The 26,146-nt window shown below is 59.8% G+C and overlaps 2 protein-coding genes across 4 annotated transcripts in view; one reads left to right on the plus strand and one right to left on the minus strand.

The window, feature by feature from the left end:
- Positions 1 to 17,924, plus strand: part of PLXND1 (plexin D1) — a 49,157-nt gene extending 31,233 nt beyond the window's left edge. Inside the window, exons 12-36 of the mRNA XM_061397140.1 lie at positions 481 to 635; positions 1,444 to 1,595; positions 2,680 to 2,779; positions 2,874 to 3,013; positions 4,001 to 4,168; positions 4,276 to 4,366; positions 4,529 to 4,792; positions 4,968 to 5,117; positions 5,983 to 6,097; positions 8,570 to 8,677; positions 8,757 to 8,869; positions 9,568 to 9,672; positions 10,171 to 10,301; positions 10,647 to 10,845; positions 11,435 to 11,581; positions 11,701 to 11,857; positions 12,169 to 12,272; positions 12,358 to 12,421; positions 13,073 to 13,107; positions 13,327 to 13,431; positions 13,898 to 14,061; positions 15,102 to 15,249; positions 16,190 to 16,330; positions 16,510 to 16,584; positions 16,845 to 17,924. Coding sequence (XP_061253124.1) covers positions 481 to 635; positions 1,444 to 1,595; positions 2,680 to 2,779; positions 2,874 to 3,013; positions 4,001 to 4,168; positions 4,276 to 4,366; positions 4,529 to 4,792; positions 4,968 to 5,117; positions 5,983 to 6,097; positions 8,570 to 8,677; positions 8,757 to 8,869; positions 9,568 to 9,672; positions 10,171 to 10,301; positions 10,647 to 10,845; positions 11,435 to 11,581; positions 11,701 to 11,857; positions 12,169 to 12,272; positions 12,358 to 12,421; positions 13,073 to 13,107; positions 13,327 to 13,431; positions 13,898 to 14,061; positions 15,102 to 15,249; positions 16,190 to 16,330; positions 16,510 to 16,584; positions 16,845 to 16,961 — 3,248 coding nt within the window. The 3' untranslated portion in view covers positions 16,962 to 17,924. The remainder of the gene's footprint in view (positions 1 to 480; positions 636 to 1,443; positions 1,596 to 2,679; positions 2,780 to 2,873; positions 3,014 to 4,000; positions 4,169 to 4,275; positions 4,367 to 4,528; positions 4,793 to 4,967; positions 5,118 to 5,982; positions 6,098 to 8,569; positions 8,678 to 8,756; positions 8,870 to 9,567; positions 9,673 to 10,170; positions 10,302 to 10,646; positions 10,846 to 11,434; positions 11,582 to 11,700; positions 11,858 to 12,168; positions 12,273 to 12,357; positions 12,422 to 13,072; positions 13,108 to 13,326; positions 13,432 to 13,897; positions 14,062 to 15,101; positions 15,250 to 16,189; positions 16,331 to 16,509; positions 16,585 to 16,844) is intronic.
- A 3,904-nt stretch (positions 17,925 to 21,828) lies between these two features.
- The window catches only part of LOC133235534 (histone H1.8), a 37,023-nt gene continuing 32,705 nt past the window's right edge, over positions 21,829 to 26,146 (minus strand). For 2 of the 3 annotated variants that reach the window (XM_061397144.1, XM_061397142.1), the window contains exons 3-5: positions 24,271 to 24,619; positions 22,471 to 22,535; positions 21,829 to 22,172 (exon numbers count right to left, since the gene is read on the minus strand). In XM_061397144.1, coding sequence (XP_061253128.1) covers positions 21,936 to 22,172; positions 22,471 to 22,535; positions 24,271 to 24,619 — 651 coding nt within the window. In that variant the 3' untranslated portion in view covers positions 21,829 to 21,935. The remainder of the gene's footprint in view (positions 22,173 to 22,470; positions 22,536 to 24,270; positions 24,620 to 26,146) is intronic. The other variant, XM_061397143.1, reaches the window with a different exon arrangement.

Raw genomic sequence — 26,146 nt, forward strand, 5'->3', positions numbered from 1 at the left:
CCCATACCCTGCCCCGCTTCTGTACTATAAGGTCCCAGACAGAAGCCCCAGAACCAGCTTGTATGCTCTGGGAACCCACCCTGCGCTTCTTCCTGAGCCCATCTGAGAGCCTGAGGCTTGCACAGCCCGCACTGCTCAGTGGTTCCCTAGCATCCCAGAGCTCCGCTGGGGGCTCAGGAGACCCACTCGGGCCTGGCTGTGACTCCAGCTCTCCCACTCACAGGCTGTGTTACCTTGGGCAAGTCACTCTGCCTCTCTGAGCCTCATCTCTTTATCTGTCAAGTGGAGCTGATAAACAGCCCCCACTGGATAGGATCTCTGTGTGGATGACTGTTAACGGGGCAGTGGCTGCACTGTGCTTATTATTAGCAGCCCCCTGGGGTGGCGCTGGGGGTTGGAGAAGGTACTAAGAGCTTCCTGGGCCCTGACTCTTAAGAAGCAGGACCCAGCTGAGCTGGGCCGGCTCCGTGTCTCCTGCAGTGGAGGTCTACAACTGCGCCGTAGGCAGCCCCGACTGCTCCCAGTGCCTGGGCCGCGAGGATCTGGGCCACCTGTGTGTGTGGAGCGACGGCTGCCGCCCGCGGGGCACCCTGCAGCCCATGCCTGGCACCTGCCCCGCCCCCGAGATCCGAGCGGTAAGCACTCCACCCCCCAATACCCCCGCCTCGGAGACCTGTCACACCCACACACCTGAATGTGCACACACACAGCGCCCCACACGGGCTCAGGGACCCGCAGCTCACGTGTTTGCACACACCCGGGCCCCCACACGCTGTGTCACCCACTGAGCACCCACTGGGTGCCAGTTCCCCCCTGTCGCCCCATCCTGGGGCTGGAGACACAGCAGTGAACACACACATGCCTGTCTTCACGGAGCTCATGGTTCAGTTGGGGTTGGGGGACATCAATCAGAAAGGAGACGATTTGCATAGAGAAGGTGGTGAGGGCTGCGAACGAGCCGGGCACGGGGGGTGTGTTGGAGTCTGGGGTGGAGGAGAGGCTGGGGTCGAGTGTCTTTATAGCGAGGTCTGGGAACCCTTGATGATAAGGGGAAAACTGGGGTAACCCATGAGCCTCATTTTCAATTAAGAAAAAGTCGCGGGGAAGGGTTCTGTTTGCCTTAGCCTGGTTCACCTGCCCGTCCCAGGCCCAGCTGGCTCTACCTGGGATTTAGGGTCACGTGGTCAGACATGGGTTCCCATGGCCACGGGGACTGGACCTCAGCATCCCCAGGAGACGCTCCTCCAATAGCACTGGCTCTGTACCTGCGCACTGGTGTCCCCGAGGCAGGCTGCGTGTCTCACACACACGTCCCCACTGGCAGCCCTGGTGACCTGCCAGCGCTTTCAGAGCCTCCCCTGAGTGGCGGGTCTGCTTTGCCCTACCTCCCCGGACACCCCAGCCTCAGAGCCCCATCCTCCCGTCTCTCTGATCGCCTGGCAGATTGAGCCCTTGAGCGGCCCCTTGGACGGCGGGACCCAGCTGACCATCCGCGGCAGGAACCTGGGCCGGCGGTTCAGCGACGTGGCCCACGGCGTGTGGATCGGCGGTGTGGCCTGTGAGCCACTGGCCGACAGATACACGGTGTCGGAGGAGTGAGTGGAGGGTGGTCCCGGGGGCCCTTCAGTGACCTGCAGCTCCCAACCACCTGGAAGTGCCAGCTGCTCCTCTGCTCTCTCCTCACCCCCCCCACCCTCTCCTCTGCCCTCGACCACTCCGCCATCCCTGGATCCCTTCTGCTCCCCAGAAGTCACTCACTCCCAGGTCTCCCAGACTTTGCTCAGACCATTCCTGCCATGCGTCCTGTCCTTCCCTGCTTCACCACTCCAGAGCCTTCTCCCCCAGGAAGCCCTCCCAGGTTCCCCTGAGCAGCCCTGCTTCCACAGAAGCCTCGCTCTGATGGAAAAAACTGCTGTTAGGAAAGTGCAGGTCTGCTGGTGTGTGCAGAGACCTGGGGCCTGCAGCCGTGGGGCCCGGCCCAGACGGGCTCAAGGAAGCGTAATGGGCAGGGACTGAGCTCGGTTTCCTTTCCGGAGGCCGTAAGCCAGGCTTGCAGATAAGGGCATCAGTCCCCCAGCCCAGCAGATGTTCTCATGGTTGGAGAACTTTCAAATATCCCCTTGGGCTTCCCTGGTGGCACAGCGGTAAAGAAGCCGCCTGCCAATGCAGGAGACATGGGTTCAATCCCTGGGTCAGGAAGATCCCCTGGAGGAAGAAATGGCAACCCACTGTAGTATGCTTGCCTGGAGAATCCCATGGACAGAGGAGCCTGGGAGGCTACAGTCCATGGGGTTCCAGAGTCAGATATGACTTAGCGACTAAACGATGACAGAAGACCATCTATCCAATCCGGTCTACTAGTCGCATAACTGTGGTAGACTCGGGGAGGGCAGTCCCGGAGAGGAGCTGGGCACCAGGGTGATACCTGGGAACTCAGTGGCTGTTCTCCAGCTGGCTGGGAATTGTTTCAGGATTTTGACAAGGGTGACGCCGGCGGGTGTCCTGGCCCAGGTGCCAGTCCCAGCTGAGTGGGGGGTGGGGGGCTGAGTGTAAGGAGGCGGGGCTCACACGTCCTGGGAGTCGAGGCGGGGCATTGTTCGAGGAAGAAGCCAAAGGGCGCCTGCCTGGCCCCCAGGCCCCACCGGCTGCTCCTTGACCAGACTCGCCTCCCCCACCCAGGATCGTGTGCGCCACAGGCCCAGCCCCAGAGGCGTTCTCGGACGTGGTGACGGTGAACGCCTCCAAGGAGGGCAGGTCTCGGGAGCGCTTCTCCTACGTGGTAAGGGAATGCAGCCTGCCCCTGCCCCTGCCCCCACCCTACCAGGCTCGTCCGAGCTGGCCTGGGGCCTGACGGCCTGCCTTCTTCCCCACAGCTGCCCCTGGTCCACTCCCTGGAGCCTGCCATGGGCCCCAAAGCAGGGGGCACCAGGATCACCATCCACGGGAGTGAGCTCCACGTGGGCTCCGAGCTCCAGGTCCTGGTGAATAACACGGAGCCCTGCACAGAGTTGCTGTAAGTCCCTGTCTGGGGGGGCCGAGCATCGCCGGGGACGTCACTGGCTGTGTCCCCTGGCCAGGCCCCTTCCTCTTTCTCAGCCTCAGGGTTCTCACCCAGTAAAGACAGTACCTGTGAGTTGTGGGGAGTATTGTGCCCTTCATAAGTGACCTTAACTGCAGTGAAAATGGTGACGATTGTGCATTGTCCCAGACCTGCCGCCGGCCCAGGGGTGTGGCCAGAGGCAGGGGCGTGGTCCAGAGCCTCTCCGTGAAATGCCCGTCTGTATTATGCACTTACGGATAAGGCAGTGGTACCCCACTCCAGTACTCTTGCCTAGAAAATCCCATGGATGGAGGAGCCTTGTAGGCTGCAGTCCATGGGGTTGCTAAGAGTTGGATACGACTGAGTGACTTCAATTTCTGAGTGACTTCACTTTCACTTTTCACTTTCGTACAGTGGAGAAGGAAATGGCAACCCGCTCCAGTATTCTTGCCTGCAGAATCCCAGGGACGGGGAGCCTGGTGGGCTGCCGTCTATGGGGTCGCACAGAGTCGGACACGACTGAAGTGAATTAGCATCAGCATTATGCACTTAATGTGTACCAGGTCCCACTGATGGGCACGCGATGAGCCCCACTCTCTTGGCCCCCAGGGGACCGCAGTCTCTCGGGAACTAGGAACATCCAGTGGGGTTGGGGTTGGGTTTGGGAGGAGCGTGGGCTTTCAGGGCTGTAGGGGCTAGAGCCCTCGCAGGGGCGGAAGCTGGGAGGGTATCTCTGGGGAGGCTTCTTGGAGGAGGTGAGACGGGGCGGGGTCAGAGAGGAGAAGGGAAGGTGTCCAGGGTGGGATGGCCAGTCGGAGCACAGGTGCGGCAGTGGGAACCCGGAAACGGTGTCTGTGTGAGGCGGGGCCGGCGGGTGGATGGCTCGGGCCATGGGGTGACGGGCAGGGGCGGCGGCAGGAGGCGGGTCCGTGCTGATGAGGCCTGCCGCTCCTCCCACAGGCGCTCAGACGCCAGCATCGCCTGCACGGTGCCGGGGGGCACGCTGCCGGCCATGGTGCCCGTGTGCGTGCGCTTCGAGCAGCGGGGCTGCGTGCGCGGCGGCCTCAGCTTCCAGTACATGCCGAACCCGGTCATCACGGCCATCAGCCCCCACCGCAGCCACGTCAGGTGAGACCTGGGCGCCGCCCTCCGGCCAGGGCACGCCCCGGGGCTGCTCGTGGGCTCACCGGGCTTGCTGTCCACCCCACCCCCACCCCTCATCCCTCACCCTGCAGTGGCGGCAGGACCATCACGGTGGCCGGCGAGCGCTTCCACATGGTGCAGAAGGTGTCCATGGCCGTGCACCACATCGGCCGTGAGCCCACGGTGAGGGCGGGGCCCTGGCGGGCAGGGTGGTCACGGCCCCTGGCTGATCACGCCTCCCCGTGCCGCGTCTTCTCATCTTTGCCCCCCCCCCTCTCTCCTTCCATGTTTACCCCCTGACTGTCCACCACATCCCCCACTTTGGCCCCCGTGGCCCCCCTGCAGCTCTGCAAGGTCCTCAACTCCACCCTCATCACCTGCCCGTCGCCCGGGGCTCTAAGCAACGCCTCGGCCCCCGTGGACTTCTTCCTCAACGGCCGGGTCTACGCAGATGAGGCGGCGGTGGCCGAGGAGCTGCTGGAGCCCGAGGAGGCCCAGCGGGGCAGCCAGTTCCGCCTGGATTACCTCCCTGACCCACAGTTCTCCACGGCCAAGCGGGAGAAGTGGATCAAGCACCACCCTGGGGAGCCCCTCACCCTGGTGATCCACGTGGGTGCCGGCGGTGGTGGGCAGGGGGGACCTAAGCATATCAGGCACGGGGCAGGGAGGTGGGGCCTGAGCGGATCCACGTGAGCGCCGGTGGGTGCGGGTGGGGTGAGGGGGGGGCGTGAGCAGATCGAGCTCCGCCCCTGGACCGTGGTGAGCACCCCCTCTGCTCCCGCAGAAGGAGCAGGACGGGCTGGGGCTCGAAAGCCACGAGTACCGCGTCAAGATCGGCCAGGTGGCCTGCGACATCCAGATTGTCTCCGAGAGAGTCATCCACTGCTCCGTCAATGAGTCCCTGGGCACGGCGGAGGGGCAGCTGCCCATCACAGTGAGTGGACTGGGCACCGGAGGCAGGGGTGGTCCCCCCAGTCCTGCCCACAAGGCCCGATCACCTGCCTCGCCATCCGGGGCGTCTCAGCTGAGCACCTTCACGCTCAGGAACTCAGACAGTGGAGGAAAGCAGGGCTTTAGGTCCCCACTGGGCAGATGAGGAAACTCGAGAACTGAGTGACCTGTTCAGGGTCCGTGACTGGCCCCCAGCTGGGCCCAATGGGCTGGATTCTCAGAGGCCATGAGAGGGGGTCTCTGTTCCGCCTGGTGGCATACCCAGAGTCTGGGCCGCCAGTCACCAGGCACAGTCACAGAGGGAGGGAAGCAGGAGAGGTGGGGAGAAGGCCCGGAAAGGGGGGTCTCTTCTGCACTGTACCTGCTTGCATGCCTCCCGGGATGGGGAGCTCACCCCCTTTCTGGCAGCACACACACCCCACGATGGCTGTGAACTGCAGAAGCTGCCTTTCACCTGCACCCCGGTCCCAGTTCTGTAGTCTGAGTCCTAAGAACTCATTTGCTTTCCTGTCCTCGGGCAGCCCAGCAGATACTTCAGTTCACAGGCCAGGCTCTGGGAACTGCCCATAGTCATCACAGAACTAGTAATCACACTTCCCTGTATTTCTTGAGTCACCCGTTCCGTGCCAGGCCCAGGACTAAGGGCTTGACAAATGTCATCTCTTGTAGCCCTCACAGCGTCCCCAGGAGGCGGGTGGGGTTATCTCTTCTATTGATACTTGGGACATCTGAGGCTCAGAGAGGTTAGCTGACTTGCTCCAGGCCATACAGCCAGTGAGCAGAAGAGCCAGGGCGCGTGTCCAGGGAAGCTACCGCTCCCTCACCACACGCCCCTGCCACCCCAACAGATCCAGGTAGGGAACTTCAACCAGACCATCGCCACGCTGCAGCTGGGGGGCAGCGAGACCGCCATCATCGTGTCCATCGTCATCTGCAGTGTCCTGCTGCTGCTCTCCGTGGTCGGTAAGGAGCCCCCCTCAGCCTCGTGATGCCTCGCGGGGCAGACCTGCCCACCTCAGCCCCCTCTGAAGATCGGTGGGTAGGACAGAGGTATAATGGGCCGGGCACACTGAACAAAGGTGTGGAGCTGGGAGCGGGTCAGGTGCTCAGAGCGGGGTGAGGAGGGTGTCCCAGCGACGGTACGAAGTGTGCAGTACGGGCGCTGTGGAGAGGTGTGCCGGCCCGGGCCCTGAGCGCCAGGCAGAGGGACTTGGAACCGTGCTCTGTGGGCTGTAGGGCTACTGAAGCTACTTCTGAGAGGGCTGCTCGGGGAGATGACCCTACGCATTAGGTAGGCTATACCCCTGTTAAAATAATGGTCACAAAAGTATGATATTCAGTGTCGCAGGGCAGTTGGAGCCCTCGTACACTGCTGGTGGGAATTTAACTGGTGCCGCTGCTATGGCAAACTCGCCACCAGTTTCCTCGAAAGGTTAGTGTTACTGCATGACCCAGCAGCTCCCTACTCTGGGCATCTGCCCTGGAGAAAGAGAACCCTCGTCAACACCAGCCCCTGTGCACCAAGGTTCACAGTAGCAACTGCCCAAAATGCCCATCCGCTGATGAATGGACAAAGAAAATGTGGTTTAGCCATATGGGGAATAGTATTAAGTCATACAAAGGAGGGAAGTTCTCACACGTACTTCAGTGTGGGTGACCCTTGACATCGTGGTAAGTGAAAGATGCCGGATATAAAAGGCTACCTCTTGTTTGGTCCCACTTATATAAAATGTCCAGAACAGGTAAATCAAAAAACACAAGGCAAATTAGTGGTTCCTAGAGGCAGGAGGAGGGTGGACAGGGACTGAGCACTTGTGGTCGTGGGTCTCCTAGGGGCAGGAAAAGTGTGCTAAAATCAGATTGAGGATGGTGTCACAACCCCATAATATACCAGAAGGCAGTGAGTTGTATACGTAGATAGATTAGATGGTGTGTGTATTATCTCAATGAAGCTGGTTTTTAAAACACAATGTATTCAATCAATATAGAAAATTTTAGGGAAAACAGAGATAGAACATGTAAATATCTTTCTGCTAAAAGAGAAGAGAAATCACCCGTAATCCTCGTATCTAGAGAAATCCACTGTTGATCACTATTTTATGCTTTTTGCTCCACAAGTAATTTACTTTTTCAATTAACTTTATTAGAGTTAATTTACAACATGGTGTTAGTTTCAGATGTGCTGCAAAGTGACCGAGTTACACACATTCTGTTTCCATGTCGGTTACTACCCAGTATTGAGTGGAGTTCCCTGTGCTATACAGGAGGCCCTAGTTGGTTATCTGTTTTATATAAGTAGTGTGTATACGTCAGTCCCAAACTCCTGATCTGTCCCTCCCCTCACCTCTGGTAACCACAAGTTTGTTAAAGTCTGTGAGTCTTTCTGTTTTATGAATAAGTTCATTTGTATTATTTTTATAGCATATGATTTTTGTCTAACTCCCTTCACTTTGAATGATAGTTTCTAGGTCTGTCCATGATGCTGTAAATGGCATTATGTCCTTCTTCTTTACGGCTGAGTAATATTTCATCGCATCATCTTTATCCACTCCTCTGTAATGGTCATGTAGGTTGCTCCCATGTCTTGGCTATTGTAAATAGTGCTGCAATGAACACTGGGGTGCATGTATCTTTTGGAAATTATGATTTTCCCCAGATATATGCCCTGGAGTGGAATTGCTGGGTCATATGGTAGCTCTATATTTAGTTCTTAAAGGTATTCTGTACTGTTCTCCATAATGGTGGTACCAGTTTTCATTTCTACCAACAGTGTAGGAGGGTTCCCTTTTCTCCATACCCTCTTCAGCATTCACTGTCTTGTAGACTCTTTGATTGGAGAAGGTGATAGCACTCCACTCCAGTACTCTTGCCTGGAAAATCTCATGGATGGAGGAGCCTGGTAGGCTGCAGTCCATGGGGTTGCGAAGAGTCGGACATGACTGAGCGACTTCACTTTCACTTTTCACTTTCATGCATTGGAGAAGCAAATGGCAACCCACTCCAGTGTTCTTGCCTGGATGATCCCAAGGACGGGGGAGCCTGGGGGCTGCCGTCTATGGGGTTGCACAGAGTCAGACACAACTGAAGCGACTTAGCAGCAGCAGCCTCTTTGATGATGGCCATTCCGACCAGTGTGAGGTGATATGGAGTTCTTTAGATTTGCAGTTCTCTAATCATTAGTGATGTTCATCTTTTCATGTGCCTCTTGGCCACCTGTATGTCTTCTTTGGAGAAATGTCTATTTTAGGATCTTCCACCCGTTTGTTGATGGGGTGGTTTGCTGTTTTTGGCGTTGAGCTGAGTGAGCTGCCAGAGGAGCTGAGGCTCGCAGGCAGGCTGTCTCCCTTCCACCCAGGCCCTGCACACGGCAGGTAACGACACACTCTCTGACACCAAAGGGATCGCAGGCCTGACCCACCTCCCTGCTGCCCACAGCCCTGTTCGTATTCTGCACCAAGAGCCGCCGTGCCGAGCGCTACTGGCAGAAGACGCTGCTGCAGATGGAGGAGATGGAGTCCCAGATCCGAGAGGAAATCCGGAAAGGTAGCGGGGGCAGCCACGTGGGACCTCGGGCCTTGGCGTTGCCCCCTGATCCACTCACGGCCACCTGCCTGCCCGCCAGGCTTCGCAGAGCTGCAGACGGACATGACGGACCTGACCAAGGAGCTGAACCGCAGCCAGGGCATCCCCTTCCTGGAGTACAAGCACTTCGTGACCCGCACCTTCTTCCCCAAGGTCAGGGCCGGCTCCCGCTGGCTGGTGATACCTCAGGAGTTCCTTGAGCAGTGCGAAACCTGCACACCCGCCTATGGCAGCTCAGCCACCTTCCCTGGCCGCCCTGCCTGGCCTGCTGAGGGAAAGGGCCCAGGTTCCACCGCCCCGTCCCAACTTGCTTTCTCTGCTCACTTGCTGTTTGAGTGTGCCTACTGAAGCCAGCTGTCAGCCCCGCTTTCCTCCGGGGTGCTGGGCCATCCCCCCTCCATCTCTTCCTCCTGTGCACTGGACTCAGTCCCCTCGCTTCCATGCCTCCTCGTGCTCTTCCAGGGGCCGCTGCCCCGTCCCCACCTTCCTCGGCCTGTCAGGAATATCTCTGCGGGTGGCCCCACCCTCCTCTGAGACACCAAGCCCCTGTTGGGTCCCCTCAGGCCTCTCTGCCTCGTTTCCTCGTTTCCTCCTTCCACACTGAGCTGCTTTAGCTTCCTCTTATGCCTGTGCACTCCAGCTTCGCCACCCATGGACTTCAGGCTGGTTCTGCTTTTCCTCCAGGAAGCCCCCTGGGACTCCCCTCCCCTCTCCTCTGGAGTCCTGTGACCCCTGGGCGTGGCCCACTGCCTCTTCTTCCTATCGAGTGGGCTTGTGTGTTTGTGGGGCAGCCCCTGCATGAGTCAGGGGAGTGCGCGGCCCTGCTGAGACACTGGGGGTCTGCTCCACAGTGCTCCTCCCTCTACGAAGAGCGTTATGTGCTCCCCTCCCAGACCCTCAACTCCCAGGGCAGCTCCCCAGTGCAGGAGACCCACCCGCTGCTGGGAGAGTGGAAGGTGAGTAGCCCCCCACCCGTACACACACACACACACAAGGGCTCCTTTGGGGCGCCCCCGCCTCTCTCTGGGCCCTGCTTTCTAGTTATCTGATCCGTTGATCCTAATCTTGGGAAGTTGGGAGGAACTTGCCATTGTAAGGTAGCAAGCTCTCCATCCCAGCAGGTAGTCAAGTGGCTATTCAGGGTATTCTACATACTGACTCCCAGACCAGAGAGGGGAAAGGGTTGGGTCCCCCGAACATCTCTTTCCCCCTGCCACCTAGAGAACGGGAGAGGGTTCCCCACACAGGGATATGGGGTTGCCTTCGGGCACCCTCGCCTGAGCCCCCCTTTCCAACTCAGCTGAGCCATTGTTCCCGGTCACAGGGAGTTAGGCATCTCCCACTAATAGGTAATGAGCTCCCCATCCCGGGAAGCATTCAAGGTGCCACTCTGGGCATCCCGAGTGCTCAGACACGGGACCCCGTCAACATCCCTCACCGCTTGCTCCCTGCAGATCCCCGAGAGCTGCCGGCCCAACATGGAAGAGGGCATCAGCCTGTTCTCCTCGCTGCTCAACAACAAGCACTTCCTCATTGTCTTCGTCCATGCGCTGGAGCAACAGAAGGACTTCGCGGTGCGGGATAGGTCAGGCTGCCGTGCGGGCTCCAGGGAAGGACAACGCATCCTGGGTCCACCGGGCTGGATCCAAGCCTGGGGCAGTTTGCAGAGCACTGTGTCCTTGGGGCAGCCAGCATCTCCTCTGAGGCCTTGGCCCCCTTCCCTATTCTGCCCCTTCCTGGTCCTGCCTGCCCAGGACGGGGCTCGTGGGCATGGTGGTTACTGTGCACGGTAGGGAAGGTAGGCTTTTCTCCAGGGAGATTTCTGCCACATACGCCTCATCCAGTGACAAGGGGAGCCCCCGCGGTGTGGTCCTCGGGGTCCCGGGGCCTCGCGGTGTGGCTGACTCCCCACCCCCACACCTGCCCACAGGTGCAGCCTGGCCTCCCTGCTGACCATTGCACTCCATGGCAAGCTCGAGTACTACACGGGCATCATGAAGGAGCTGCTGGTGGACCTCATCGACGCCTCGGCCGCCAAGAACCCCAAGCTGATGCTGCGGCGCACGGAGTCCGTGGTTGAGAAGATGCTCACCAACTGGATGTCCATCTGCATGTACAGCTGCCTGCGGGTGAGGGCGCCGGGCAGCCGTGCCCCTGCCCCGGAGGTCTAACTTCCTTTTATCCTCCTGCCACCTCTGCCAGGACCGGTGACTGTGGTTTCTGCGCACATGTGGGAAAGGGGCTGGCCCACAGGGTCCGTTATATGGGTGGGGGAATCGAGGCTCAGAGCTACCCTGGGAACAGAGGCTGTGTCAGGGGCTTTGTGTCAGGAAGACACTCTTCTCAGCCCTCGGGCCCTCCCTGGCATGCCTTTGAGTCCAGCTCTGCCACCTCCCTGCTGGGTGACCTTGAGCAGCTTGCTTGCCCTCTCTGAGCCTCGGCTGTGAGGATGCCCCTGCTACCTGGAAAGGTTGCCGGCGCAATAAAACGAATGTGGCCGCCCAGGTTGGGCGGTGTCTGAGCTGGGAATCCAGGGAGATGCCCTGGGTGTGGGGGTGGGAGGGCTGAGCGGCGCCAGGATCAAAAGGACGGTGTGAAGCAGGCAGCCGCGAAGGGGTTGGTGGAACGGGGTATGAAGGGTTCCGGGGGGGCTGGAATCTGGAGAGTGGGCAGCTGGCTTCGGCCTCTGACCGCGCCCCATCCCCCCCCGCCCCCCAGGAGACAGTGGGGGAGCCCTTCTTCCTGCTCCTGTGCGCCATCAAGCAGCAGATCAACAAAGGTTCCATCGACGCCATCACGGGCAAGGCCCGCTACACGCTCAACGAGGAGTGGCTGCTGCGGGAAAACATCGAGGCCAAGCCCCGGGTGAGCCGGCTCGGAGGGCTGGGAGGGGCTCCCGGCTTTGGTCCTGACACCCCCGCCCGCAGGCTGTCTGCCCATCCGGTCGGTGAGCAGCTGCTGAGCCCCCCGTCTCTCTCCTGCAGAACCTGAACGTGTCCTTCCAAGGCTGCGGCATGGACTCGCTGAGCGTGCGTGCCATGGACACGGACACGCTGACGCAGGTGAAGGAGAAGATTCTGGAAGCCTTCTGCAAGAACGTGCCCTACTCCCAGTGGCCGCGGGCCGAGGATGTTGACCTAGGTGGGCAGGGTCGGGGGGCGGCGGCGGGCCCCGCTCGGTCACATGGTCTCTGGCTCTAGGGACGTGAAAACGGTGCCCATCAGTTGGGAGCTCATGTTGGGGCCGGGTGGTGAGTTCGCCGCAGGTGATGACAGCCCGATGGGCAGGAGAGGCCGGCCTGGCCGCTCCAACCGCCCAGTGCCCGCCCCGAGGATGGCTGTGCGGAGCCCCGGCTCCCAGATGCAGTAGAGGCTCAGAGAGCTCTGGGGGCCCCCCGCTTCTCTCCCCGTGGGTGGGCGCCCCGGCCCTCACCCCCGGCCCCCTGCCCCCAGAGTGGTTCGCCTCGAGCACCCAGAGCTACATCCTGCGGGACTTGGACGACACCTCGGTGGTGGAGGACGGCCGCAAGAAGCTCAACACGCTGGCACACTACAAGGTGGGCCCCGGCCCCGCCCGCCCCACCCTCCTGACCTCCGCCCTCTTGACCTCCGCCCTCTGACCGCGGCCTCTCTCCCTGTCAGATCCCAGAAGGCGCCTCCCTGGCCATGAGCCTCACAGACAAGAAGGACAACACGCTGGGGCGAGGTAGGCCGGCGGACGGGGCCGGGCCCTCCTGCGCAGCCCTGGGGGGAAACTGAGGCCTCCAGGGGCAGGGCCGGGCGCAGCGCTCCGCCGCAGTGCTGCTTGGGCCGGGCCTGTGGCCAGGCCTCCTCGGCGCTGGGTTCCTGCAGGCAGCCGAGAGGGGCCCCAGGAGCGGGGAGGCGGTTTTAAGAGGTCTGGGTGGGCGCCAGGCCATCGGGGGTTCGGGCTGTGTCCCTGCCTCACACCCGCATCCCTGCCTTCAGCTGCCCCATGCTTGGGGGTCCTGGGGTCCTAGGCTCCTGGGGGCTTTGGGATCCATTCCAGCAGCTGGTGAGGTCTGGGCTCGGGGGCAGTGGGCCCTCGTGGGGAGCCGCCCTGTGTCCATCTGTGATCGTCTCCCTGCCTCTCGTGTCCCCTTGTGGACATCTTTCTGTCTCAGCGCCTCCGTCTGTCTGAGTCTCCTATGCGTGTCTCTCGAGCTCTCGCTCTCAGCTGTCTTTCTGTGCATTTGTCTTCTCTCCACACGTCTGTTTGGCTCTCCCCATCTCTCTGGGTTTCTTTCTCCAGCTTTTTGCCTCCGTTTCTCCTTTGCTCACTCTCTCTCCCCCCGCTCCTGGGTCTTGTTTATTTATCGTGTGTGTTTCCCTCTCGCAGTGAAAGACTTGGACACGGAGAAGTATTTCCACTTGGTGAGTGCCCTGCCTCCAGCCCTGAGGGTGCCCGCCCCTCAGTGGGAGTGGACTTGGCCCCCTGCCGCCCTGGGCCTCTGGAGGCCGTGCTCCCAGGCCTGGGGAAGACTGGGCTGGGGAGTGTGCAGAGCCAGGCGCCCGCGGGGGCCGGGTGGGGCCCCCCAGGGGCGGCTGAGGGCGGTGCCCGGCGCCAGCTCTGACCCAGCCCCGGCCTCCCAGGTGCTGCCCACGGACGAGCTGGCGGAGCCCAAGAAGTCCCACCGGCAGAGCCACCGCAAGAAGGTGCTCCCGGAGATCTACCTGACCCGCCTGCTCTCCACCAAGGTGCTGTGTCCCCACTCCCAGGGGTCAGCTGGGAGCACACGCTGGGGGAGGGGGGACAGCTCTTCCCCTGCGGGGCCAGCCGCACTCCCAGCCTGAAGGGCACCCGGCAACAACTTCTCTGTCCCCTGGTGTGACAGAGAAGGCAGTAGTGGCCCAGGAACGTCCCCAAGGCCACATGGCTAGGGGCAGAAAGCCCACACCCCAGCCCACCAATTCCCTGCTCTGTGTCCAAGTCCTTCCAACACTCCTGTGCAGTGGGTTTCACCAACCCATTTCACAGACAGGAAAACCGAGGCACGGAGCACTTAGGAGACCAGCCTGGGGCTACACAGCTTCCCATTCACCCAGCACTGCTCAGCCCCAGCACCACGGGCTCCCCACAGCCGCCAGAGGTGCCTGTCACCAACAACCCCCCCCCGCCCCCTTCATGTTCCTGGGCTGATGGCCACCACCCACTCCCCTGTAGGGCACACTGCAGAAGTTTCTGGATGACCTGTTCAAGGCCATCCTGAGCATCCGGGAAGACAAGCCCCCACTGGCCGTCAAGTACTTCTTTGACTTCCTAGAAGAGCAAGCCGAGAAGAGGGGCATCTCAGACCCCGACACGCTGCACATCTGGAAGACCAACAGGTGGGGGGCCCTCGGGGGGGCTGGTGAGGAGCGGGGCTGCTTCACTGGCTCACGCCGGCAGCAGTGGGGTTGGGGTTCAGAGCCTGGGTTTAGTCCCTTATGCCGTTCCAAGCTGTGTGAGCTTGAACAAGAGACTTAAGTTCTCTGAGCTTTAGTTTCCCCCAGCTGGAAAACCAGGGCAGTAAAAGGAACCCACCTTACTTGTAAGGATTAACTAGACGTGAGCGTTGTCTAAGTTTTGCCCCTCTCCCCCCCACCCCTCCCCCTTGGGTGGGCACTGTCGGCTCCGTTTTGCAGACAAGCATGCTGAGGCTCCCGGAGACGTGCATGCCTCCATCACATCCCTCCTTGGAGGCACGTGTTAGCTTTTCAGACACCCAAACCCCAACAGGAAGTTGTTGAAAAGTTCAGCCTGACCCTCGAAAAGAATTGCCACAGACACAGAAGTTTCTCTGTCGTTGCAGGGGCTGCTCTGAGCATTGGTGGTGGGGGGGGGGTGGTGAGTGTGTCCCCCTGTCCCAGGCCCCCCAGTCACTGGGGAGGCGGTTTTACCAACCCTCCGGCCGTCTTAGGCCTCGCTTACTCTCAGCCCTTCCTGGTGACCCAGCTAATCATGGACTGACTCCCCGCAGCCACACAGGGCTGGAGGAGGAGCCACGGGCTGCCAGGCAGGGCGGGGGCTCTAATGAGAACCAGGATTGGGCCCTGGCTCCCGGCTCCTGCGTGCGAGCAGGAGGCTCTGCGGGGAATGGGGCAGGCAGCGAGGGCCAACTCAGTGCCCCTCCATGCAGGAAACCCGGCTCCCAGCCCCTCTGCCGCGTCCCCCTTCACCCCCTGCCGGCTAGGGACAGTCACCAACCCCATTTGTGGAGGAGACACCGAGGTTCCCAGAGCTTCCATCCAGTCTCTGCTGGCCTCGGGAGTAAAGCCAGCCTGTCCTCTGGGCCTGCCGGCCTCCCTGGCCGAGCCCCCATTGGTGACTGCTTCCTCCACGACCCACCCTCGGGCGGGGCTCACGCCACTGCCTCCCTGTCCCCCAGCCTTCCTCTGCGCTTCTGGGTGAACATCCTGAAAAACCCGCAGTTTGTCTTTGACATCGAGAAGACGGACCACATCGACGCCTGCCTCTCGGTCATCGCTCAGGCCTTCATCGACGCCTGCTCCATCTCTGACTTGCAGCTGGGCAAGGTCAGCTGCTGTGGGCAGGCTGCCCAGTGCTGCGGGGCCAGCGGACTTTCTGGGAGGGCAACCGGAGGAGCTCAGATGTGGGGTGAATGGGGTCATCAGACAGGGGTTCTCCGGGAAACGGGCACCCAGTCACAAACTCCAGGGCTGCAGGTGCCTCAGCTGTGCCCAGCACCAGCTCCCGAATCTTCAGGCCCTAGAGCCAGGCGGGGAGAAGCCAGGTGGGCATGGAAAGAGAGTGTGGTCTGATGTAGCGTCGGTGACCAGCCAGGCTCCAGGTGACAGCCCTGATGGTCAGGAGCCACCCGGTGGGCACTGAGGGTGGGTAGAGGAGACCCCTGAGAGAGAGGTGACTGTAGGGAGAGGGCGCAGCAGGCCCGAGAGAACCTGGCGTTCCAGGCTGAGCGGCATGAGACGGGAGTTAGACCTGGCCCTGCCGTTAGCCCGTGACTTTCAGAGACAGACCACAAAAATGGCAGAAAACACCATCACCTCTCACAGGCTATCTGGGAGAGCAGGACGCCCGTGACAGACAAAGAACTGGGAGCGTACTTGGCACGCTTTGCTCTCGGGAGTAGGAAACACGTGCTGGGAAATATTCCACTGAGACAGCAGTCAGGCTTCCAGAAATCTTAGCCACCGAGACCCATAACCCTCAGCAAGGACGCGAACTAAACAGCCTGCGTGTCCAAGAGCTGGCACGAGCCCGTGCACTTTCTCCTCCAAGTAGGTCCCCTGTGAAGTCATCACCCTGAGAGTCCTGCAGAAAACAGGGCAGAGGACAGGGGTGGGAAGCCCCCGGTGCAGAGCCTGCAGCACAGGGACGCTGGCTCAGCGACAGGCCTTGTCTGTGCGGTGGCATAGACACGGGCTGGTCCAGAAAGAGCCGAGTCTGCTGTCTCCACCCAGCGTCTCACTCTCTGGCTCCTCTCCGCCCACCCAGGACTCGCCAACCAACAAGCTGCTCTACGCCAAGGAGATCCCCGAGTACCGGAAGATTGTGCAGCGCTACTACAAGCAGATCCACGACATGACCCCGCTCAGCGAGCAGGAGATGAACGCGCACCTGGCCGAGGAGTCGCGGGTGCGGCCGGCTCCGTGGGGACCTCGCCGGGAGGATGGGGGGTGGGGGCCAGGACTTGACCGTCAGAGCCGGGGGCGGCGTGGGGCTGTGTACAAGCAGCAGGTCTTGACTGGGCTGGGCCTGGTTCGGACCATGGAGTCTCCACCGCAGTCCAACTGCCTCCCTGTCTTTCCTCACAGAAATACCAGAATGAGTTCAACACCAACGTGGCCATGGCAGAGATCTACAAATACGCCAAGAGGTATCGCCCGCAGGTGAGCAGCCCGCAGTGTGAGGCCCAGGGCACTCTCCCCCCACGTCGGCCCTTCCCACCCTCTCATGGAAACCGGGCGTGAGCGCGGGGCTCAGGTACTCCGGGCCCCAGCACGTCTGACTGTGCTGTGGGCGTGGCCGCCAGCACTGGGAATCCAGGCCACGTGTGTGTACTCCCCCCAGATGTGTGGTGGGACCGGGGTGGGGGTGTCCTCCGCCCTGAACTAGCTCCGCTGCCGACCACCCCCCTCCACCGCCCCAGATCATGAGCGCCCTGGAGGCGAACCCCACGGCCCGGAGGACGCAGCTGCAGCACAAGTTCGAGCAGGTGGTGGCCCTCATGGAAGACAACATCTACGAGTGTTACAGCGAGGCCTGAGCCGGGCCGGCGGGCGGCGCCCCCGCGGCTTCACTCTGCCCGCAGCCCCGCCCCGCGTGCCTCCCACGCCGGCTGGGAAAGGACGCTGCACCAGGGGCTTTTTCTGAGCCCGGCAGAGGAGCCTCCGGTCCCGGCCCCTCAGGCACCGTCCCCTCGCACCTGCCCTCAGACTCCAGCTCCAGGCTGAGGCCTTGAACGCCGTCCACCCAGCACAGCCTGGACGGTGCCGCCCCCAACTCGCTCTGTCCCGGCCCAGCGCCGCCGAGGCCGCCGACGGGAAAGGAGGGCCGCCTGGGCCCCAGGCCACAGCCAGAAACGCTACCTCATCCTGCCTGGCGGAGGGGGAGGCCCTGTGACCCAGCCCTCGGTTCGCTTCTGCTTCCCCCACCAAGATGTCGCCCCCCGCCGTCTCTACTCGCCTGTGGAGGAGCCTGGCCCGCTCCCGGCTTCCAGCGGACACCAGCGGCGTCCACGGCCCGCGGGAGGCTCCGTGCTGTTCTGGGAGCCAGGCTGAGGCCGGGGGCCGTCCCGGGGGGGCGTGGGTGGGAGGGGGCAGGGGAAGGGGGCTGAGTTGCACCAAGGCTGTAGCTGGGCTACGTGATCTTGCTGGAAGTGTTTCTAAAGATAGCACCACTTTTTTGTTGTTGTTTTTTTAAAAGAAGCTTTTATATATTAAAGAAACTTATCACGCGCCAACTGTGAATAGCTGCCGCTAGTGCGGAGGCCCCGGGAGGGTCCCCTGGGGCTCCCAGCGCAACACTGGAAATGACTGTTCCAGGGGCGGCGGACCCGGCAGAGACGGCCCCCCGAGATCATCGCCCTTTCTCTTCTGTCAGAAGCGGCCGCCTGGGGCTGGCCTGGTCAGTGCCTGGATGGGCTGTGGCCCACAGGGGCGGGGCTGGAGGGGGAGGCCGGGACGCTCTGGAACCTTCTTTATAATAAAAGCCTGATGGGAAAACCTGCCGTGAGCTCCAGCCTTTATCCTGAAGTGGCCTGCTTGTAGCAGACAGGAGGGCGGGGGGCCTGGCTTGGGACCCCGCCATCCCCCTTCATGAGGGGCAGGCAGACACTGACCCTTGCTTCTGAGCAGCCTCGCGGGGTAACCACGCTGGTGCCTGCTGGCCGCCAGGATGAGGTCACAGCACCTGTGTCTCACCTCCCACTGCCCCTAACCTGCTTATCCATGTAACAGGCCGTGAGGAAAATGTGTCCCCATTTTACAGATGTAGAAACTGACTCTCGGCACAGTCGAGGACTCTCCCAGGTCTTGGGACGGGGAGGACGACACGCCAGTGTGCACAGGCCCTCATTCCTCTGTTTCACACTTCCTCCAGCTGGCGTGTCCACGGTGCCCCCTAGAGTGCGTGGGGAGCTCCAAGCTGACCACCCTGGAAAGAGACTGGATGTTTATATGCTCATCCTGAATTTGTCATCAGTCTTGACAAATATGCATGGGCTTCCGCGGTGGCTCAGATAGTAAAGAATCCACCTGCAGTGCAAGAGATCTGGATTCAGTCCCTGAGTCAGAAGACCCCCTGGAGAAGGAAATGGCAACCCACTCCAGTATGCTTGCCTGGAGAATCCCATGGACAGAGGAGCCTGGCGGGCTACAGTCCAGGGGGTCGCACAGAATCAGATACAACTGACCAACTCACTCAACACTTTGACAAACACGTTCCATCAACCCCGTTATGCAGATGAGGAAATGCAGACTGCTCCGGGCTGGTATATCCCTGGACTCTTCAGCCACTGCCCTTGACTTGGGATCAGCAAATACCACGGAGACCCCCAGCCCTGCTTGCCCCCCACTTGGCTCTGGGCCTGAGCCGGGGCTAAAGGTCACTGAGCCCCAAGAAAGGTCACTAGAGGACCAGCCCCAAATTAGAAGTGGCTTAAGTAAGTTTTTTTTCCTTTTAGGAAGGAGAAATAACCACACATATATATCAGGAGTAAGAACTAGGACAGAAACATGTACAATTTAAACAAAACCCCAGCAACACCAGTTCTAGAATTAATGAGCACAGAAAAGTGAGGAGAGAAAAGTAAACAATTTTTAGCTTTAAAAATAGCCTCTTCCTGTCGTGCCTTCTGGGTGGAGAGAGATTATCTTTTCAAATTTTCTATTCTGATCACTGATGCGTCTTTATTAAGCAGCAGATTTTCTAATGTGAGTTATTGACACATTCGATGGGTTTTTTTTGGGGGGGGGAGGTGTGATTCTAGAATGAATGCATGCTTTCTGCAAAACTGTCAAGGAGGACAAAAAGCACGGAGAAGATAAAACCCACCCTAACCCACTCGTGGTCTGAATCTCAGAGAATGTTGTCCCAAAGCCCAAATCGTGTGCCCGTCTGGGCCGTGGGCAGACGGGTAGGAACTGGAATCAGGACGTGCTCCATCCTGCAAGCTGCCTTTATCCCATGTGGCCTTTCGTCAGCACCATCTTTCTATGCCATTAAATATTCCACAGCCTGTTTTAATGCCTGATTAACATGCGAGTCCTCCTTGAAGTTTAAGGACGCATTTGCAAGTGGAGGAAATCTCTCGTTTCTGGGGTCATCTGCTCACCACCCCCAGTCCTTGCCTGGGCCCCCGAAGGCTTGCCTTGCAGCTCCAGGTGTCCCTTGGCTCCATCTGCGGGTCACAGGAGGTGGGGACTTCGGCAGACTGTCTGTTCTCAAGCCGGGGAGCAGGCTTTCCCAAGTCTCATGGGTGCTCCATGCTGTCAGACCTTGGCCAGGTCGGGGCTCCTGGCTGGCCCCCAGCTCGTAGAGGTGCCCAGTGATACCCACCCCCAAGAGCCTGCCCGGGGTGCCTCCCACAACTGGACCCCTCTTGTGGAAAGCACCAGCCCAGCTCCCTGCCAGCTGCTCACAGTGCCCATGGGGGCTCTGCCGGCAGCCCCATGACAGAGGCCCCAGGGAACCCGTGAAGCCCGACAAAGCCTTGCGTGGGATTGGCGAGGCGAGGGCAGGGCTGAGAGGAGGGGAGGGAGGGAAGACGCTGGGCTGCCTCAGTTTCCCTCTGTGTCCATCTGCCCCCTGCCAAGTGCCGTCCAGTTGACCTCTGATGCCCCTCAAATCCACTTGTTGGTCTCCGCCCCCCATCCCTGGCTCAGCGGTCACCCCTCATCTGGACCATCTCTCAGCAGCCTTCAGAACGAGCTGAGTTCTCACCCCACCAGGTGGGTGTCGAGCAGGTATTCATGTGGACCCCACATTATGGACTCTTTCTACACACAGTCCCTCAACAAATCCCATCCACCGAGCATAAACGTCTACCTGGCATCCACCACTTCTGACCCCTCCCTCTGTGGCCAGCCAGCACCCCTCAGCTGGCCCACAGCAGGGGCCACCACCCTGGCTTCCCCCGTAGCTTAGACGGTAAAAGACTGCCAGCAATGCAGGAGACCCAGGTTCGATCCCTAGGTTGGCAAGATCCCCTGGAGAAGGAAAATGGCTACCCACTCCAATATTCTTGCCTGGAGAGTCCCATGGACAGAGGAGCCCAGCAGGCTACAGGCCATGGGGTTGCAGAGTCAGACACGGCTGAGTGACTCACACACACACACCGCCCTGGCCTCCTGTGGCTGCCCATGTCCCCCTGTGGGCACTCAGCTCCTCAATGGCCTCAAATGGGCATTTATCACAATTAAAATCCGAAGTTCTTACCCTGGCTCACGAGGCCCTTCAGGATCTAACCCTGTCCACCCTGCAGCTCTCGTTAGAGTGTGTACTGCTGCATAACAAACCACCTCAGTACACTCACAGCGCTCGTGCGTCTGTGATCAGGGCAGGGCTCGCAAGGGAAGGCCCGTCCCTTGGTGTCAGTGGGGCCGCTCAACAGGGGCAGAAGATCCAGTTCCTGGATGGCGCATGCCCAGCAAATTGGTGCTGGCTGGTCAGGGAGCTCAGTTGGGGCTGAGAACTGGGGTGTCTCGATTCTCATCCAACGGCTGTTTAGGCTTCCCCACTGCATGGTGGCTGAATTCTAAGCACAAGTATTAAAAAACAGAAAAGCAGCCCGCACGCAGGAAGCAGAAGCTGCCGGTCTCTTGAACCCTGGGCCCAGAAAGTGTCCCAGCGTCATCTCCTCAGTACCTGATTCAAGCAATCACAAAGCCCAGAATGAAGGTGCAGGGAGGCAGACTCAACCTCTCCTCGCGCAGTGTCACATTTGTTTAAAAATAACCCCAGCCCTCACCTCTGCACCTCCAGGTACCGTCTCTGTGTGGGCTTTAGCTTATGAGCTGCCCTGAGTTCCGTAGCTCACTCCCAACCCAGGGCCCCCGCACTTCCACTTCCTTCTGCAGATTCCCGCGGGACCCACAGTCCTGCTCAGTGACTAGTCCAGTGATCCATACTTCCTCTCAGCTCCTCTAATCCTTCCTCTCTGCAGCCACAGAGCTTCTTCTCAACACACACGTCAGTCTCTCCCCGGCCTGTAACCCTCCCTGGCTCCAACCACTCCCAAGAAGATGCCTGCCTGCCTTCCCTAGCCTACTCCGCCATGCCTTGCTGCCCCATCCCCACGGCCCAGGGGCTCATGCCACCCCTCCCCGGCTTGTGCTCCTCTCAAAGCCTCAATTCGCCCCCATCCAGGCCTATCCCACTGCCTGCAAGCCCTTCCCCCGTCATCTGTCTGGCAATTCCTGCTCGTCCTTTTAAGACCAAAAGCTGCCTCCTCCAGGAAGCAGTCCCAGATCTCAGGTTGGACGAAGCACCTCTCCTGCGCCTCCGCAGGCCCCTGCATGCCTTTGCATCCCTGTTGCAGTCTGCATCTCCCAGGGGAGGAGCTTCCATCCTGTCCATCTGGGTGCATGCCCTGGATGGCCAAACCTTTAGACCTCAGCCTCCTCTCGCACCCATGAGTGGGGAAAAAAAGCTTTATTGATAAATAGGTTCTAGTGAAATAAACAGAGTGATAGTTTCTAGGGGAGTAAAAAAGTAGAATCTGCATCTCTCCACCTTGCCTCTAGCCCTCGACTTCTGCCTTCTTGCTGGCCGCTTTGGACACTGAAGACTTGGTGGGGATGCCAGGCTTTCTCGGGCCCTTAGAGGCCTCAGCCTTCCCAGCCAGTGGTCCAGGCTCCTTCTTGGACCCAGCACCCTTGGGAGGAACAGGGGCCTTGGCTTTGGGCCCCTCCCCAGCAGCCTCTTTAGGGACCTTGCCCCCCATCTTCTTTTTGGCCAGGGGAGCACCATTCTCACCCTGTAAGAAAGCAAACCAGGAGAAGGTGGCAGGGATGGGCACACCACGCAGAGCCCACGAACTCAGGGTTGAAACCCCAGCTCTAGGTTGCTTTTGACAAGCGCCCTCCCCTCTCTAAGCCTCAGCCCCCTATCTATAAGGTGGGGACGGTGATCCTCCGGGCACTGGAGGGCTGGGAGCAGAGGAAAGTGAAGTAAGTTACCCTCTTCCTCATCTGACCCCCGCCCCGGGCTTAGGTGGGAACACTCGAGCTCTGGCCACTGGAGATCAAGACAAGGGAAGTTACCCCGACACCTACCTTGGTGACCGTGGATTTTGAACTCTGACTTCCAGGCTGTGTTTTCCTGTGGGCCTTGGTATCTGCTGGAAGAGGGGATGCCGTGTGAGACAGACTTTTCCGGAGGAGGTGCCGCTCAGCAGCAGGCTTGAGGGGCCCCACAGCCCACCCACGGCCCAGTCCTCACGCTGACACTTGCAGGCTGTGTGACCTGGGACAAGTTGTTCAGTCTCTCTGAGCCTGGTGCCCGAGTCTGCCAACTGAAGGTCGCAGCCTCTTGCCCACGGGACAGCAGGAGGATTAAGTGGAAGGAGGGCAACCATCCCTCATTCCATTCACAGCTCCCCATCCACCCACGCCGAAGGCCCCCGACAGGGCTGTCAGCCCCATGTCTTCAATCCATCTTCCATGTGACGGCCAGGATACATTTTAAAAAATGCCTCAGGCCCTGCCTGTCCCCTGTTCAGAGTCTTTCCATAACTTGATAAAAACCATCACGGAGAACAGTATAGAATTTCCCTACGAAACTAGGAATAAAACCACCACGTGACCCAGCAATCCCACCAGGAGGGCATGTATCCTGAGCAAACCATAATTCAAAAAGACACATGTGCCCACCCTGATCATTGCAGCACTATCTACAACAATCAGGACATGGAAGCCACCTAGATGTCTATCAACAGAGGAATGGATGAAGGGGTTGTGGTCTATCTTATACCAAGGAGTATTACTCAGCCATGAAAAGGAATGCATTTGAATCAGTTCTACTGAGGTGGATAAACCTAGAGACTGTCATACAGGGTGAAGTCAGTCAAAACGAGAAAAACAAATATATATTAATGCATATACATGGAATCTAGAAAACTGGGATCGAACCTTTTTGCAGGGCAGGAAGAGAGAGACAGACATAGAGAACAGACTTCTGGACAGTCGGGGAAGGAGGGTGGGACGAACTGAGAGAGTAGCGCTGAAATATACACACTGCCGTGTATAAAACACAGAGCTCGCAGGCAGCTGCTGTACAGCACAGGGAGCTCGACTCGCTGCTGTGATGACTAGAGGGGTGGGAGGGGGATCACCAGGAGGGGATGCATGTATACATATAGTCGATTCACATCGGTGCTCAGCAGAAAAACATTGTAAAACAATCACACTCCAATTTTTATAGTTTTGTGTTTTTTTTTAGATTCGTAAGAAAAAAAGCACCTTGGGCCCTAAGTGTCCCCTGTTCAGGGTCTTTCTGTGGCTCCTCACCAATCAAGTCCAGCCTCCCGCCGCCCTTCACAGCGTCCCCTTCTCCCACCCCCGATGCACACAGACAGGACTATTTAGACTTCTTCCACCTTTGGGGCTTCCCTGGTGGCTCAGATGGTAGAGAATCCACCTGCAATGTGGGAGACCTGGGTACAATCCCTGGGTTGGGAAGATCCCCTGGAGGAGGGCATGGCAACGCACTGCCGTATTCTTGCCTGGAGAATCGCCCATGGACAGAGGAGCCTGGCAGGCTACAGTCCATGGGGCCGCAGAGTTGGACATGACTGAGCGTCTAAGCACAGCTCAGCACAGCCACGTTCTTCATGCCTTCAGGCCTTTGCACAAGCTGGTCTCCTGCGTGGGCCACCTCCTCCAGGAAGCCTCCCCTGACCCCTCCTCCCACCCCCACCAGCTACCATGAGTTCTCTGTCTCTCCGGGTCAAGCCAAGTGTCCTAGGGCACATTGAGTAGACAGCCCCTCCTCCCCAGAACTGACCCCTCCATCCCAACTCGTGGCCAGTGGTTGCCAGAAACCCCATCCCATGCCCACCCCATTCACACCCATACCTTGGCGGCTCCCTCTTTCTTTGACCTTCGACTTCCCGCCAGGCCCACCGGCACTGGGAGGGGCCTGAGCGGCCTTGTCCGGCCGTCGGGAGGACTTCTTGGCCTCACCCAGCCTTGGCTCTGGGTCCTTGGTCTGCGTGCCTTTCTTGGGGGCCTTCTTGGCTGCGCCTGGTTTGGAGGGAGCTGCCCTCTCCTCTCTGGGCTTCCTGGATCCTTTTTTCACCTCGACTGTGTTGGCAGGGTCCTTCTTTGACTCACTCGGCTTCTTGGGGTCCTTCCCCTCAGCCTGACTGGGCATCCTGGGGGCCGTCTTCCTGGGTGGGATTTTCCTTTTGTCTTTGGGGACTAACTGGCAGAGGAGAGAACGGGGTGGAAGTGAGAGCAGAGATCTGGGCATCTCCTGCCCCGACACCCTGCGTGAGGCTCAAAGAAGCCCCCATCCCCAGGGAGGGGGCGAAGAAGGCGGCCAAGGGCTTGGGGCACAACCGCCTCCTAAAAGCCGGAAGCCAGCAGTGCATGCCACCCCCCGCACCACGAGAGAGGTGCCGCCATGGAGGAGCTACAGGACTCGAGTCTGCAAAACTCACCCAGCGTTCTCCCCGTTCCCTGGGTAGGTGGCAGGCATGTACCTCCCGCCCCTGCCCGCGAGCCCAGCACATACTGTGAGCTCTGATGCTGTCTTCTCATGCTAACCCGTGAAGCTCCTTTGACCCCCCGCCAACACCTCCCTGTGGACTGTGGCCCTGACACCACCACCCCTGCCCCCGCCTCACGCCACCACATCCCCAGGTCTCCTGGATGCTTCCTGCTCTGCAGCTGAACATGGACATGGAGGGCAGATGGGCCCCAACTCCAGCCATGCAACTCGACCTGTCCAAGTCTTTCCCTCCCCGCTTGGGCCTCAGTCTTCCCATCTTTACAATGGGGTCATCAGGGAGGGTGTGAGCAGCAGGGGGATGCAAGGGCCCCTGGCTCTGCCCTTCTAGAGCCCAGCTCTGATGACGCTGCTCCCCAACATCCCTGAATCCTCATGGGTCCCCGTTACCCACCATGACCAGAAAACAACCCCCACTCCCAGCACACACACATCTTGACTCCATGGTACCCGACACCCCCTTCTCTGCCTCCCACCCCTTGGTCCAGTTTCCTGACTGCCTCCCAGTCACACACACCCGCAGCACTCTCTCTCCTGCTCCCCCTTCACTCCACCCTGTGCCCCTGGCCTTGCCATGGCAGCTGTCGAAGTTCAGACCCACACACTCAGAGTCCCAGGAGGGGGTGTCCCTGAGCACAGCTAGCCTGTTCCCACAGGGACTGGAACTGGCAGTTTGAGAATGTTCCACCAAGTTTCACGGTGACTGTCAGAGGAACTGCTACATGCTGGAGCACAGCAGTGACAAGATGGATCCCAGGTCCGGGTCCCTGGGATCTGGGATCCAAGATGTCCCTGGTGGCAGCTGGCAGTCACGACGCTGTGGTCTGAATTTTGTGCCAAATTTGCTCTCAGCTCTGGCTGACTTGACCCTTTAAGAGAGGAGGATGTGTTGGCTCAGAGAGGCGTCAGCCCTGGTTTTGGAGCCAGGGAGTGTGGGGAGCAAACCCCAAGGCTGTGACCTTGAAGGGGCCAAGGCTGGGTCTGGGCCGCCCCTGGTAAAGGAATTCCAGGAAGGGGTCATGGGCACCAAGGACCCGGAAGTGAAACAGCTGAAACAGTCTCTGGTCATGGGTCCCACCCAGCAAGGAAGGAGCAGGGTGCAGCAGGGTGACGGGGGCCGTGTCGGGGCTCAGCCTCCCCGGGGGGTGGGGGGAGCAAGCAGGGGGCGTCTGGGTGAAGACAGAGGACAAAGAACAGACAGGAGGAGAGAGGGAACAGCAC

The sequence above is a fragment of the Bos javanicus genome, chromosome 22, assembly GCF_032452875.1.
Source record: "Bos javanicus breed banteng chromosome 22, ARS-OSU_banteng_1.0, whole genome shotgun sequence".
NCBI classification, from domain to species: Eukaryota; Metazoa; Chordata; class Mammalia; order Artiodactyla; family Bovidae; genus Bos; species Bos javanicus.